Raw genomic sequence first — 13027 nt, forward strand, 5'->3', positions numbered from 1 at the left:
CATGAATCTTTATTTTCCTCAGTTGAGAAAGGTGCCATTTTGTTTTTGTTTTTTTTCATTTATCGGCCCTTAGTTTTAATTTTGGTCACATTAAGATGTAATAAATGGAGTCCTGAAACAGCTGCTCTGTTTTTTGAGCACGTTTGGCCAAAATATAGTATTTTACAAACTAAAATTTGTACCGTGCCGGTCGCGCATATGCACACATACAACACTCAGCTTCCATATCGCATATCTCCACATGAATGTGTGGTTTTGTTTTCTTCTTTTTTTTTTTTTTTTTTTTTTTTTTTACCTTGGCTCAAATCTTAATGTACACTGGATAAGGCCTCAGACACATTGGTTCATTGACACATGTTGCATCCAAATACTACCGCTCTAACAGTTCATGTCTAAACACTATAGGTCTATAACACTCTCTAAATGTCTTTGTTGATGACACTTGATAATTTCCAGACATAAGTTCTTGTCATTTAGTTTTGTGGTACATTTTGAATTCTGCCCATTATTTCCACTTAATTCAGCATGTGTGCCTCTGCTCAGTAAGATGCCCCATTTCTTGCCAAACAGGATGTTATGAAACAAACTGTTGTTTCTTTTCTTCTCACTGTGAGGCTCAAATAACAAGAACAAGAGATGCCATTATCTTTTTTTTTTTTTCTTGCTACAAGATATATCCAGTAATATTTTCCTTATGATTCTTGGTGCCTTTTCGTGAACAAATCGTTTATGTACAGTGCACGATCACTGCAAGAATTTACAGGTATGGCAATGTGTAATATTACAGAATTAAAACATTCTGTGTTATGATCTTTCAGATAACTAATGCTTGCCATGAGATTGTGTGATACGGTTATCACTACAACATGCATTTCTATGATTGGGAGGTTTATGGTCAGACTCAACTTGAAAAAGAAAAGTGCAATTTGTATTCCTAGATGATGTATTTGGATACTTGGTTACTTAGATCATTTATTTGTGGCCACTGCTACTGCACCATGTAGTGTTGCCTCTCCAACAAATGACAAATATGAGGCCGGTGCACAAAGCCCAAGCTGCTCTGTTGTCTCATAATCTGACCGCTTCAAAACTACTTCTAATGTTTGCTTTCTGTGATATTCTTCATGATTGCCTAGTACCAATTTGGCCTCTTTTCTTCTCTTGCCACCTTTTGGTTTTTAGTGCATCTTTCCTGTGGAGCTGGTTTCCCCAAAATACATCAAGCCTTATTAAAGACTGAAAAAAAACCCATCTCATCTTTGTTCAAAGAAATGTAATCTACCTGTGAAGGTAGACCTTGAAACTAGCCAGAATCCAACACTACATTTGTTTCCAATTTGGACTTTTGTAAAGACCAACAGATCCATCTTTTTGTTGTTGTTGTTGTTTTAGGAGTAAAGGAGGAGTAAAACACATGCAGACATTCAATCAATGATTACAGTGTCAACAAATTCATTTGGTGCCAGTGTTTTTGTTCCTCAAATCTGATATCTGAACCCATGGTATATTTAATATTTGAGCTGACCACAAATATCCATATTCTGCTCATTCTCATGATCAGTCTTCTGCGTTATCTTTATTTATGCTGCCTGTATTTATACTGTATATCTTTTTTTCCCCTCTCTCCCTGTTTGATGAGAACAGTGCTGGAGAACATGTATGTACACATCATTATACCAAAGGCCACTTCTTCAGTTGTACGAGTGCAATGAGAACCGAAACACACACCATAAAGGAATATGTGAATCTAAACAGGGATGAAAAATGGCAGAGATGTTAACATATTAACTTTTTTATTGTACAAAATATATATTTTGTGTGTTTTTCTTTTTTAATTTAAAGCTCACATATGTTATATTACTGTGAAGTTCTCCTTATCAGTGTTAAACATATTGTAAATAATAAAGATATTGATGAATACTGCAGAGTTTTTGATTAATCCTTTATCTGCCTGCCAACAGTTTTAGTAGACTGTGCATTTATTTTTAACAGAGGTTCATAATTATCGAAGCATTCTACTTTGAAGTACAGTACAGCTTGACAGACTTGTGAGGGAAACCTGAGCCAGCGTCCGTTTAGAAATTAATTTTAGGCAAATCCTCCAGAGCAAAGGCCCATTATGAAATCCTCACATTGACCCTGAACATCATTGTGCAGTTTTGCTCTTTAAATGTGTGTGCAATAATACTCTGGTAGGGGAAGTTGATCCCCCAGCATCTCTGGGATGGGATGGGATGGGATGGGATGGGGGCTTCTTCATCATCATCATCAGCCTGTTCAGCAGCATCCCGCCGTGACGCCTGGCCACACCATATCCGACTCCTCCCCAATCGTAGCCTATTGTAAAGATGGCGTCCATCATGGAGGGGCCGCTAAGCAAGTGGACTAACGTCATGAAAGGCTGGCAGTACCGTTGGTTTGTTTTGGACTACAACGCTGGCTTGCTGTCATACTACACGGTACGTAATTTCTCAGGACTTGTAATCGCTAAACTGTTTAAGTGCAAGGGAAGAGATGGTAGAAGTTGCCACTGGTTGTCAAACCCAAGTGGGATAAGGGCCTAGTGTTTGTCAGGAGTTGGGAGTCTCAGCTGGCAGAAAGAGGCGGGCATTGTGTGTGATACAGCCCTAACTGACCAATCGTAACGACGCATGAGGACCAACTGACGAATCGCGTGACAGTATTTTCCCCACTTCCTAGAGTCAAGATTCCAGAGTGATCTAGCTAGCAAAGCTACTAGCAAAGATGTTAGCAGTAGCACTGTCAGACTTCTCGTCTTGTTGTCAATAGTTTGCTGTATTGAATGATAGAGCCTGAAGTATGCATGGTTTATTAAACACTTCCCTGCTCATATTGGATAGTCTGTGTTTGTCCCCAATACTTGAATAGCAATCCGAAACTGGAGTGGAGATCTGTGCTCGCTGGTTTTGCTAGCCAAAGAGCTAACATGACAGCACGGGAGGAGACAGGTTGCTATTTTGCTGTTTGGCAAGTGCCAGGGCAACGAATAAATCGTACACTGATTTATACTGTCAAGGGTGAACCGAACAGTTATCTTATCACTCAGCTCAGTGCCTTAGCAAAGCAAGCCGGCAGTGTGTGCGGTCCACTCCTCTCAAAGTGCGTTTTCATGATTGTATGAACCGTCAAAATAAAGCATTAGGTCATCTTCTTCCCTCGTCGTCTTTGACACATTTTAGCCCAACTTAGCCAGGCTCAGGAAGAACTTGTTAGTATTTACTTTACAGAAACTCCTTTGTATACAATGCCCGTAAAACGTTAAAGCCCAAGCTCTGATTGAATATGATTTGGCTTAGATAACACTGGTAACCTGGATAAACCGTGAAAACAGTCAGTGTGACGGACCAGGAAGAGTGACAGGTGAGATGTCAGGTAGCTAGGCAGGTTAACTTTCCAGTTACATTGCAGGGAAAAACCCATTTCCTCCACATTGTAGTCCACCTTCGTATCAGATTGATAAGATTGATATTTTTTGCCATTAGGCTGTAACTGGCATCTTAAACTCTGCTACATTTAAACACAGACCAGAAGTTAAGAAGGGAGACTGTTGTATAGTTGGCTCAAATTACACATTGATACTGATAGCCTGATGCAAAACAGGAAGACATGACTGTGAGGTTCGTTTGTGGTTAGCCTAAAGTGGAACCATCCTTATCTAAACTCTGCATACTGATTGTTGTTAAAATGTTCCTAACTTAACAAAAACAACTGCTGGCTGTACTTGTTACATGATATGTGTACTGGACGAGTTCTCCCTAGCGTCATTCAGCAATCAGCACAGGCTTAAGCATAATGTCATACTGAACCTTGGCTATGTCTATCCTGCATTCACTGCTTAACCCCTGATTTGTTCTGTTGTTGTCTTGCAGTCAAAGGACAAGATGATGCGAGGATCCAGAAGAGGCTGTGTGCGACTCAGGGTAAGACATGCAGGATTACGGCTGTCCTGACTCCTGACAGATGTTGTTCATGAATCAAGTGCATATTCTCTCTGGGACTCCTATAGATATAAAAAGGCTGAGGTGCTGCTGTCTGCTTTCCCAAGTATTTGGAATAGTTTCCAAGGCATGTTGGTGCCAAGTACAGTGCAGCACTTCCTGTGTGTGATCTCTGATGGACAAGGCTTGCTTAGCCAAGCACATTCTTCTTTTTGACCCACAAAAGGCTGGTAGATTATACAAGCAATATGCCACAGTTTCATCTGTTTGATCAGGGTGAGAGACTGATTTATACTATAATAAGTCTTTTGTACCAATAGCTTCAGGTATGCAGGAAGGTAATAGCTATGCTAATTACCTGATTTGTTGGCCTAGTTCAACCTGTGTGAAGATATCCTGCAGCCATTTTCCCAACCCTACTGCTCCACTTTTGTATGTATTCCAGCAGAGGCATTTTTGCATTTGCAGTGAGTTTTCAGTATTGAAGTATGTCCACTAGATGGCAGCAGTTGCACTACCATCTGTTTTATTACTTCTTCAAGGAGTGGAGGGAAGGGTAGTTACAAAAAAAGATCATTCTCAATGCAGTTGGATTCCTTAAAATAAATTGTGGCACTTCACACTGATGGTCTGATTTGTTGCACTTCTCATGATCTCACACTGCCGTTAACTGCTAAGGGACTGTGTCTAAATTTGTAATGAAGGAAAAAGCTATCTTCTTTTAAAAATGGCACCACATCTACAGTTTATCCTGTAAGGGGATAAGGGCATGTGATTGCGCATGTCCAGAGAGAAGATAGGTAGGTAGGTCAACATCGCATAGCTGCAGTAGGACTATGAGGATAATATTTGTCTCTTGTCCACGCTCAAGGCAGGTGTTGGGTGAGCTAGTGTGTATCATTTGCCCAGGCTGCAGTTGGTTTACTTTGAGGTTTTCAGGGTTTTTGCAGTGTTCAAACCTCTGGCTACAAGCTGCTTTCTACCTCATAAACTATTTTGAGCTGATGGAGGTTTGTGGAGTGTTTTTAGGGGATAGGTGTGGGATTTTGCAGTAAAAATCTGTTTAGTTCTGTATTTTAAAAACAATCCTAACAAAGGGCTCTGTCTTTGCCTGTCGTGTGTGTGTGCGCGTGTGTGTGTGTGTGTAAATATATACGTTTTAGTGTGGGTGGGATAAAGGATGGGGTGATGACGACTTCAGATGTGTTTGTGTTAAAGGCTCAAAGAATTGTCCTCTACATCCATTAGCCGCTGGAAAGCCACACGGCTACTGAGAGACAGCTTCACTGATAGGTTTAATCCTTTGTTTTCGTTCTTAATAAAGAAATCTTAGCCATTTTAGTCATTGTGCTTGACTTAGGTCTTTTTACTGCCCACTTTTGGTTTGTGCACCTTTCAGTCTGTCCTGTTTTCCTGATAGCTGTAGTGAGGTATGATGCGAGTCCTCCGGTTTTTTTATTTCCTACTCATCCAAATTCCCATCTTTGCAGCACACGTGGTTAACCTTTAGGCTCTTGGCAGTTATTCTGAATCTAGAGCAGCATTCCCATGCCAGAACCTGTTCCTGCCCGGCCCTGCCAGCCACATGCAAACTGACTCTCATATTAAGTAAATGAGTGAGCGAATGTTCATTGTTTTTCCAGCTAAATCCAAGCCTACACGGTTTGCTTTTGTATTCGTAATGTGATGTGTTATGAAATCAAATAGATTATGTTTCTCACCTCATTATTTGTCTGTTCTGGCTCTGAAGGTAGTGGAAGATTTTCTTGTTGGCTACTATTAGGTAAAATGTCAGCCATTTTAGGACTGCTCACAGTCACATTTTGACTTTTCTTTTCCTATGAATGCATGTGGACGCAGCAATTTGAATGCTCAATGTTCAAAGCATTTTGACAATTCGAGAAAATGACATGCTAAGACTTAAATTTGTTCAAAAAAAGGGAAGAATTTCTCAAACGTAACTTAATTTGCAGGCCGCGGGTTGTTTAGGAAGATGTTTGCGAAGATGTCTAAAATACCTTTCCCTCTAAGAAAAAAAATGCTTCTTGTAATTTGGAAGTTGCAGCTGTCATTTTGTGGATGGATATATTTTCAACTAACAGTGCCTAACCTACACTGTTTTAGTTTCACACAGGTCGTTTGTGTTGTTGTCAGATCATTTTCAGGTGCCATTTCAGGGAAATCCAAATGTGCCTTTTTCAGAATAGCTTAGGCAACTCACATTTCTACAGGCATGACCGCAGTCTTATTACTCAACTTCACAGTAAGGATTACCCCATATCTCTGTCTTGTTTTCTTTATTTGCAGGTTGGCTTTATTAGGCAGGTCTGAGTCACACACCGTGCCTCGTTGCTAGGTGCTAATGCCCCAGCTAGCCAGCAAGCCATTGCTCTGCAGTGCTTTCTCTCCTGTTCGTCGCTAGCGGCTGGTCCCCAATGTGTGTTTCTCTCCACCCTTCCCTGCCTTTCTCCTCCTCCCCTGTCCCAAATCCCACCTCCTCCTCCTCCCTTCTTCTCTGCCCACTTCCAAAAGGCTGCACTTGTATGTGAGAGAGAGAGAGAGAGAGAGAGAGTGTGTGTGTGTGTGAGAAAGAGATGGCAAAGCAAGAAAGCAAGAAGAAATGGAGCACTTGAAGGGGAGAGAGTGAGGTGGCGAGACAGACCAAGGGTAATTTACTTGAGAGACCAAGGCAGGGAGTGAAGGAACATGTGGAGGGCAGAAGGGTAGAAAGCGAGAAATCGAGAGTAGAGTGTGACGTGTCCCTCTGTCTGACTGCCTGCTCCTGTTTTTTTTTCCTTTCTCCTTCCCCCTCTCTTTCTCTCTCCTCTCTCTCTCTCTCTCTCTCTCTGGTTTCCCAGGGAGCTGTGATCGGCATCGATGACGAGGACGACAGCACATTCACCATCACTGTGGACCAGAAGACTTTCCATTTTCAAGGTGAGAAGCCCCTCTCTTGTTTTTGTTCTTTTATTATTATTTTTTTTCCTCTCATGCGATCAGTCCCTCACCTTCCTCTGTTGATGGTCTTGGCTGTCTTTCTCTCTTGTCTGCTCTTGTGCATCCATCACTGCTGCTCACGTGCTCTCTCTCTCTCTCTCTCTCTCTCTCTCTCTCCCTCTCTCTCTCTCCCTCACACACACACACTCAATTTTCCCCTCCCTGCCTTTTTAAAGAGGTGGATTGTTCTGCCCTAATGCCAGGAAACACATGCACACAGGCATACACACAGTGTCAAGGCGTGCTGTGTACATCTGAGCTTTTTCTTCCATCTTTTTCACCAGCAGCGTGTCACACTCTGCTAGCTTTGTGGAGTTGGACTGACACACGCGTTTCTCTAGATAAATAAGATTTGTTCCACTGCAAGCGGAGAGAGAGAGAGATTCCTCTGGAAGAGAACGAGCAAACGAGGCTTTTTCTTTTTCTTTTTTCTTCCCCCGACCGTGCCGGAGGAGGAAGATTGCTGCTTGTGTTTCTCTGCAGCTGAACCTCTGGGAATAATAAGGGAATACTGCTGAGCTAGAAGCTGAGCTGTCTCTTCTGGTTGCTGCCGCTGTTCGCTCTTCGCTACACCGCCGCCACTCGCTATCTGACAACCAGTCACTCCACCGGGACAAGATTGGCTTTCACCCAGAACACCCCCCTCCCTCCCTCCCTCCCTACCTTCCTCCCCCCCTTTTTTGACAGGGAGCTGCCCAGTCCCGTCCCATCCAGTCCACCGTGGACGGACCCCCTTCTTCTCTCTTTCACCCCGCCAGGTCTTTAACTAACCGCCACCACTTTTTTTCTTCCACCTCTGTCCTTCCATCTGTCCATATTGTATCCATCACCCCACCCCCCCTCCCCTCCCACTCCGTCACTACCAGCACCCCTCACCACCACCACCACCTGCTCCGGTCACCAGCCACTGTCCATGGGCCCCCCGCCCCTCTCACCTCCTCCATGCCCTCTCCCATGTCTGTGTTCCGAAGCTGTATGCTGTGGTTCTACAAAAGGAAGGGTAAGGAGATAACGATGCACGTCTTGCGCTCCGCGTGCATGCCGGTCAGGATGGAGGACGGAGGTGGAACGGAGGCGTTTTGTTTGTTTGTTTTCTGGGATATACAGGGGGTGAAGGGGAGTGGGGGGGTCGTTCGTTTCTCCGGCGCTGGGGTGTATCGGGTTGTTAATTCAGGTTCAAGGACAGTTCAGAGTAGTGTGAAATTGACTGTTTTGTAGCCATCGGCTATAAGGCGTTATGACAGGGTGAGGTGTGTGTACGGTATCCAGTGTCAGTCGAGTGTTTGTGTCGGCTAGGTGTGGTTTTTGGAAAAGGATGTTTATTGTTATGGCTGTTTGTCCTTGTTCTTGAGTGAAGATGTGAGGAAATGCCGTGGTTGTGCTTGTTATGCTAAACGTTAATGTAACCCTAACAGTTAATTCTTTCCAGACATCCTCAGGACGGGGCTAATTGTATGCACATTGTAATACCGTCGTGTTTGATGTCAGTGAATGATGTTGCCAATTCAAAGGTTACGGTCTTAATTTATTCTGGAATTTTCTATGCCACAGTAAATCTGTGTGCTTGGCTTCAGCTGTAATGTTCCATGAGTTAAAGGTGCATTCCTTCTATTGCGTTTGTTTGGATGTCAGTGGACGTCATCTGAGTTACCTTGGAAAAATACATCACTGACAAATTTCTAGACCACAGTCAGGACAGGAGAATATCAGCAATACATGTAAATGATACTCTGTTTTCATGAATCTAGATTTTTAGAGGAAAGGATCACCATTCTACTCTCTCTGCCATCATAAGACACATCTGCTGTCCAGATACCAGAGGACTGCTGTACTGTCGCCTGTATCACCGCTCCAGGAGCAGGCAGAAAAGCAGTAAAACGTGTCCTAACATGAGACACCAGATACATCAGTTGTTAGCCTAGATATCACGGGATGCACCGGATGTTGGGGAGATGAGATTTCCCAGTTGCTGTGACATGATCCTGGTGTGCGGATGTTACGCACTTAAGCTCCCCAGATTCACAGTGGTGTGTCTGTGTGTGTCCGTCAGATGTGCAGACATGCATACATGTCGTTCTGTTTGGGCATGGGTTAGGTATGGACTCTGTGTGTGATTTTGTAGCTCATGTTGACAGGGCATAGCATCCACACTGCCAAAGTTAGGGGGTTGATTTGCACTGGGACCACTCATAAACAACATAGTGAAAAATCCAAAGAAATGCATGCACCTGTAGTGCTATAAGGCACTTTGGAGGAGAAAGCATCCACTAAATGGCATATGTGTGTCCAATAGAGGGTGTGCTTTGGGCAGAGGATTGGAGGAGTTATTGTAAAGCAGAAGGATTAAAAATGTGACTAGTCCTTACTTACAATTTAGGCTTTTAGCTGATGCTCTTCTCCAGAGCCACTTACAGTGAGTAAGGGCAAACAGTTTAATAGGACACATGGCTGTTGACAAACACAACATTGGTGTTTTTTTCGGGGGTTGACACAGGGGTTTTGACTTCCTGTCATGTGACGGTCTCTCTAACCACTGAGCCACCCTGTCACCAGCCCACGAAGGTGAAGTATAGTTCTGGGCTGGCCGAGTGCAGCTCTGTACTGTACTGTCTTTCTATTTAGAGAAGCATCCATTATTCATCAGCCCCTCTCCCCCGGCGGTGCATCAGAGTTGCCTGAGAGCCCTTTAGCTACCCCTTTTCCTCTTTCCTCTCTCTTCTCTCGCTCTCCTCCTCTCTGCTCCTCCTCTTATCTACAGTAGCTATCAATCTCTCATCTCCTCCTCCCTCTATGTCAGGCCCTTTAGCCCGCCTGGAGCATCAGACCCGGATAAGAGAACCCTTCACGTTCTCTCCCTCTTCTTCTCTTCCCAGGGTCCTTCACCCCTATTTCACCTGCACTGTCCGCTCTCTTCCCTATTTCTACTTTCTCACCATTTTCCACCACACCTTTCCCTCTGGACTGCATCTGGTCCTGTGTATTTACTTACAAGGCTGTCCCCAACAGTTGTTACTACGCCACTTCATCAGTCAATCAATCAATCCAAAGCAGACAATGCAAATGTATTAATTAACCCTAACCCACGGAAACGGATACCACAACATTGAACCATGAGATCATGTATTGCCTCAAAACCTCCTACTATGCATGTACCAGTATTTTCCATTTTGATATGATGCTTTTTCTTCCCACCGAATACCACTTCATAGCATTGACAGCTACTAGTACACCGCATCAGAATCCCCCTCTCCACCCCCAGTGCTCGTACACTCCATCAGTTTGTCTGAAGATGGCGGGAGGAGGAGGAAGAGGGGAAGGATAAATAATTCACAGGGCCCTTTGGGAGAAAAGAGCAGCAGTATGGCAAGAGGCAGAGCATTGTGAAGGGAAATGTATGTGATGGATACCCTGACCACAGAGATGGGAGATGGACTCACCTAGTTAGAGATACACCACCGGTGCTGTTAGCTTAGTCTGCGTAACTGTACAAGTCTGTTTGTCAGGATATGAAAGGTATCTGTGTGTGTGTGTGTGGGTGTGTGTGTGGTGTATGTGCACTTGTACATGTTTCATAGAGCTATTAATACCATTCTCCTCTGTATCTTTGTCTGCAATGTCACTTTCTGTCTGCAGCCAATGTGACCTTGTCAAAAACTCCTTTCCATAAAACCTATATGTGCTTTCACTGTTGCTCCCAGTAGCTTCATTCATGCACATTAGAGACTCCACTTCACCTACCAGACTGCTTATGGGAAAAAAAAGGGCTTAAGTTTGGCATCAAGGTTAACAAAGATGAAAGAGAGTCGGGTGGATGTAAGTTAGGGACTGACGAGTATCTGGAAGCAGACATAAGCAGGACAGGAAACTCACCAGGCACAGTGGAGTGGAAAAGAGTCTGGTTACCTGCTAAAGTAATAATTACACAATAATAATGGTCTTTATTTTATAGCACTTTTCAAAACACAGTTACTAAACACTTTGCAAAGGAGTAAATAAAAACAAAAGATAAAATCAAGATCAAAATCAAGTTGCCATAATTCAAATTTACCAGTATTTGTCTGGTGTTTGGTGTTAATTCCTCACCCTGCACAGAAGGTGTCCTCCACTGGCAAAGGGCACATAAGCAAGGCAGTGAACTGCAGGCTGACGGAGGACCACTGCACTGCAGATGGCTCTGCAATTCATTTTTTTCTGTACATGGAAATTGATGTTGATATTTTTTCCATTCAACGTCAGTATTTTCTGCCATTTCCCATGTATAGATGAAACAGATGAGGTTCATTTGGAGCCATGCTGCTATTTGAGCTCTGTATCTCTGTGGGTCTTCCTGCAATTGCCTCAGTCTGTCTGTAATGAGGTGTGGGTGGGTGGGGCTTTATTGGTGTGAGTTACCTTTATGTGCGTGTCTGTTCCCTTAATGGCCTTGCTGTACCTCTCTGCTTCCCTTTAAGCAGAGGGGAAGCATCAGAATCTAATCGGGTTAGTCAGCACACCTTCCTCTGTTAGGACAGTACTTAGAGGCCGGGCAGTGAGACTGTGTTACAGCGTTATGGGATTGAAACTGCATCATAAAACTCCAGAGTGCGTTGTTAATGTCAGGTTTGTACAGAGTTAGAGAAGAATAAACTATAACTTAACGACTTTTAGACTTTTGCTCCCTTCTACCTCTGTTATATTGGATAATAGCTGCAAAGCAACAGCTTCTATCCCTTTGTCTCGCTATAAAGGGAAGCATCTAGTTTGGATTAAGTGTATTCATCACGAATGTGATCAAGAAGACAAAAAAGTAGGCAAATGATAATCTCCCATTAGGTAAAAAAAAAAACGAGAGATGCATATTCCAGATACCTTAAATCCTTAGAAAAACCACAATGCTGATTCTCGCTGATCTTTTTTTCATATGATTACCATATGATTGCTAGTCTCAGTATCCTCTTTGTCAGCAACTTCTGGGTGTGTGCACATACCTACTATACTAGGCTGTGCTCAGATTGTCTTAAATCTTATCCTTATCTTATCTTATCCTATAATTACAATTTACAACTTCACATTTGGCAGACGCTTTTATCCAAAGCGACTTACACATGAGATTTTCATACAACACAAGCAAGGTTCTAGTTAGGAGAGAACAACGAGAGTAAGTGCTATAAAGCTAAGTTCTGGTCCAACAGGACATAGGTGCTACGAGGCAGTACTATGAGGCAATGCAAAGAGTGCATAGAGGCAAAAAAAAAATTTTGGTTTGGTTACACGGGCCATTAGGTGAGAAGGTATTCACTAAAGAGCTGGGTCTTTAGCCTTTTCTTAAGGATTGAGAGGGACTCTGCAGAAAACTTTCCCTTATTGCCGCATCAAGACAAGGAAAAGTTTACAAGAAAACATCTTGGGGTTAGGGTTAAACAGACTGTTTGAAAGGTGTTCCAGATTGCCTGAGGGAGTCAGGTCAGATGACGGCCGGTGTCATGACATACAGTGTGTCCTTCTCATGTGACTAGCTGCTTGACTTGCCAACTGATGTGGACGACTCTATAGGTTTGTTTAGCACAGTAATTACCATGAGGAGATGGGACATAGCTGGCTAGCTTCTCACACCTACCTGGGAAAATAAATAAGTCATGCATGTGATCCACAGACCAGGACAAAGATAAGACAAGCAACACAGTTCTTTGAGTTGCATACAGCCCAGCGGCGTTATTTGTTTTTGTTGAATGGCCCTGTTACTACCTATATTCAGTCATGAATAGACCTAAACAACATTAGCCACAGTAATCTGCTCCTCTGGAGAGTCCGTGTGGCGGAGGGGAAAGTGAGAGGGCAGCGAGCCTCTGTCTGAGTGGATTGACGTGAGCCCGGCTGCCTTTAATGTCTTTAAAAGCTTTCCTACTGTAGCGCTGCTCAGCCTCTGCTGGCCCGGCCATTCATCTACCATACTGTCCATTCCCAACTCAATGAAAAATGACACTTGCACAGGATACAGTCAGCCCACTAACTCAATGGCATAGTTTATAGAGATTTTTTACTCATAGCTTTGGTAGACTATGTCTTTATTTTTCCTTTTTGACTACATGTGT

The 13027-nt window shown here is 43.3% G+C and overlaps 1 protein-coding gene across 6 annotated transcripts in view; it reads left to right on the forward strand.

Annotated features, from left to right (window-relative positions):
• The first annotated feature begins 2343 nt into the window (after positions 1 to 2343).
• osbpl9 (oxysterol binding protein-like 9) overlaps positions 2344 to 13027 on the forward strand; it is a 33582-nt gene continuing 22898 nt past the window's right edge. For 4 of the 6 annotated variants that reach the window (XM_071527990.1, XM_071527992.1, XM_071527991.1 and 1 more), the window contains exons 1-3: positions 2344 to 2459; positions 3891 to 3941; positions 6818 to 6896. In XM_071527990.1, coding sequence (XP_071384091.1) covers positions 2349 to 2459; positions 3891 to 3941; positions 6818 to 6896 — 241 coding nt within the window. In that variant the 5' untranslated portion in view covers positions 2344 to 2348. Of the gene's footprint in view, positions 2460 to 3890; positions 3942 to 6817; positions 6897 to 7855; positions 7957 to 13027 lie in introns of those variants that run through there. The other 2 variants (XM_071527994.1, XM_071527995.1) reach the window with 2 other exon arrangements.

This window comes from Centroberyx affinis, unplaced genomic scaffold (assembly GCF_046629955.1).
Source record: "Centroberyx affinis isolate AG114_WGS23_722 - 3 ecotype Tasmania unplaced genomic scaffold, CSIRO-AGI_Caff_v1 ptg001599l_1, whole genome shotgun sequence".
Lineage (NCBI taxonomy): Eukaryota > Metazoa > Chordata > Actinopteri > Beryciformes > Berycidae > Centroberyx > Centroberyx affinis.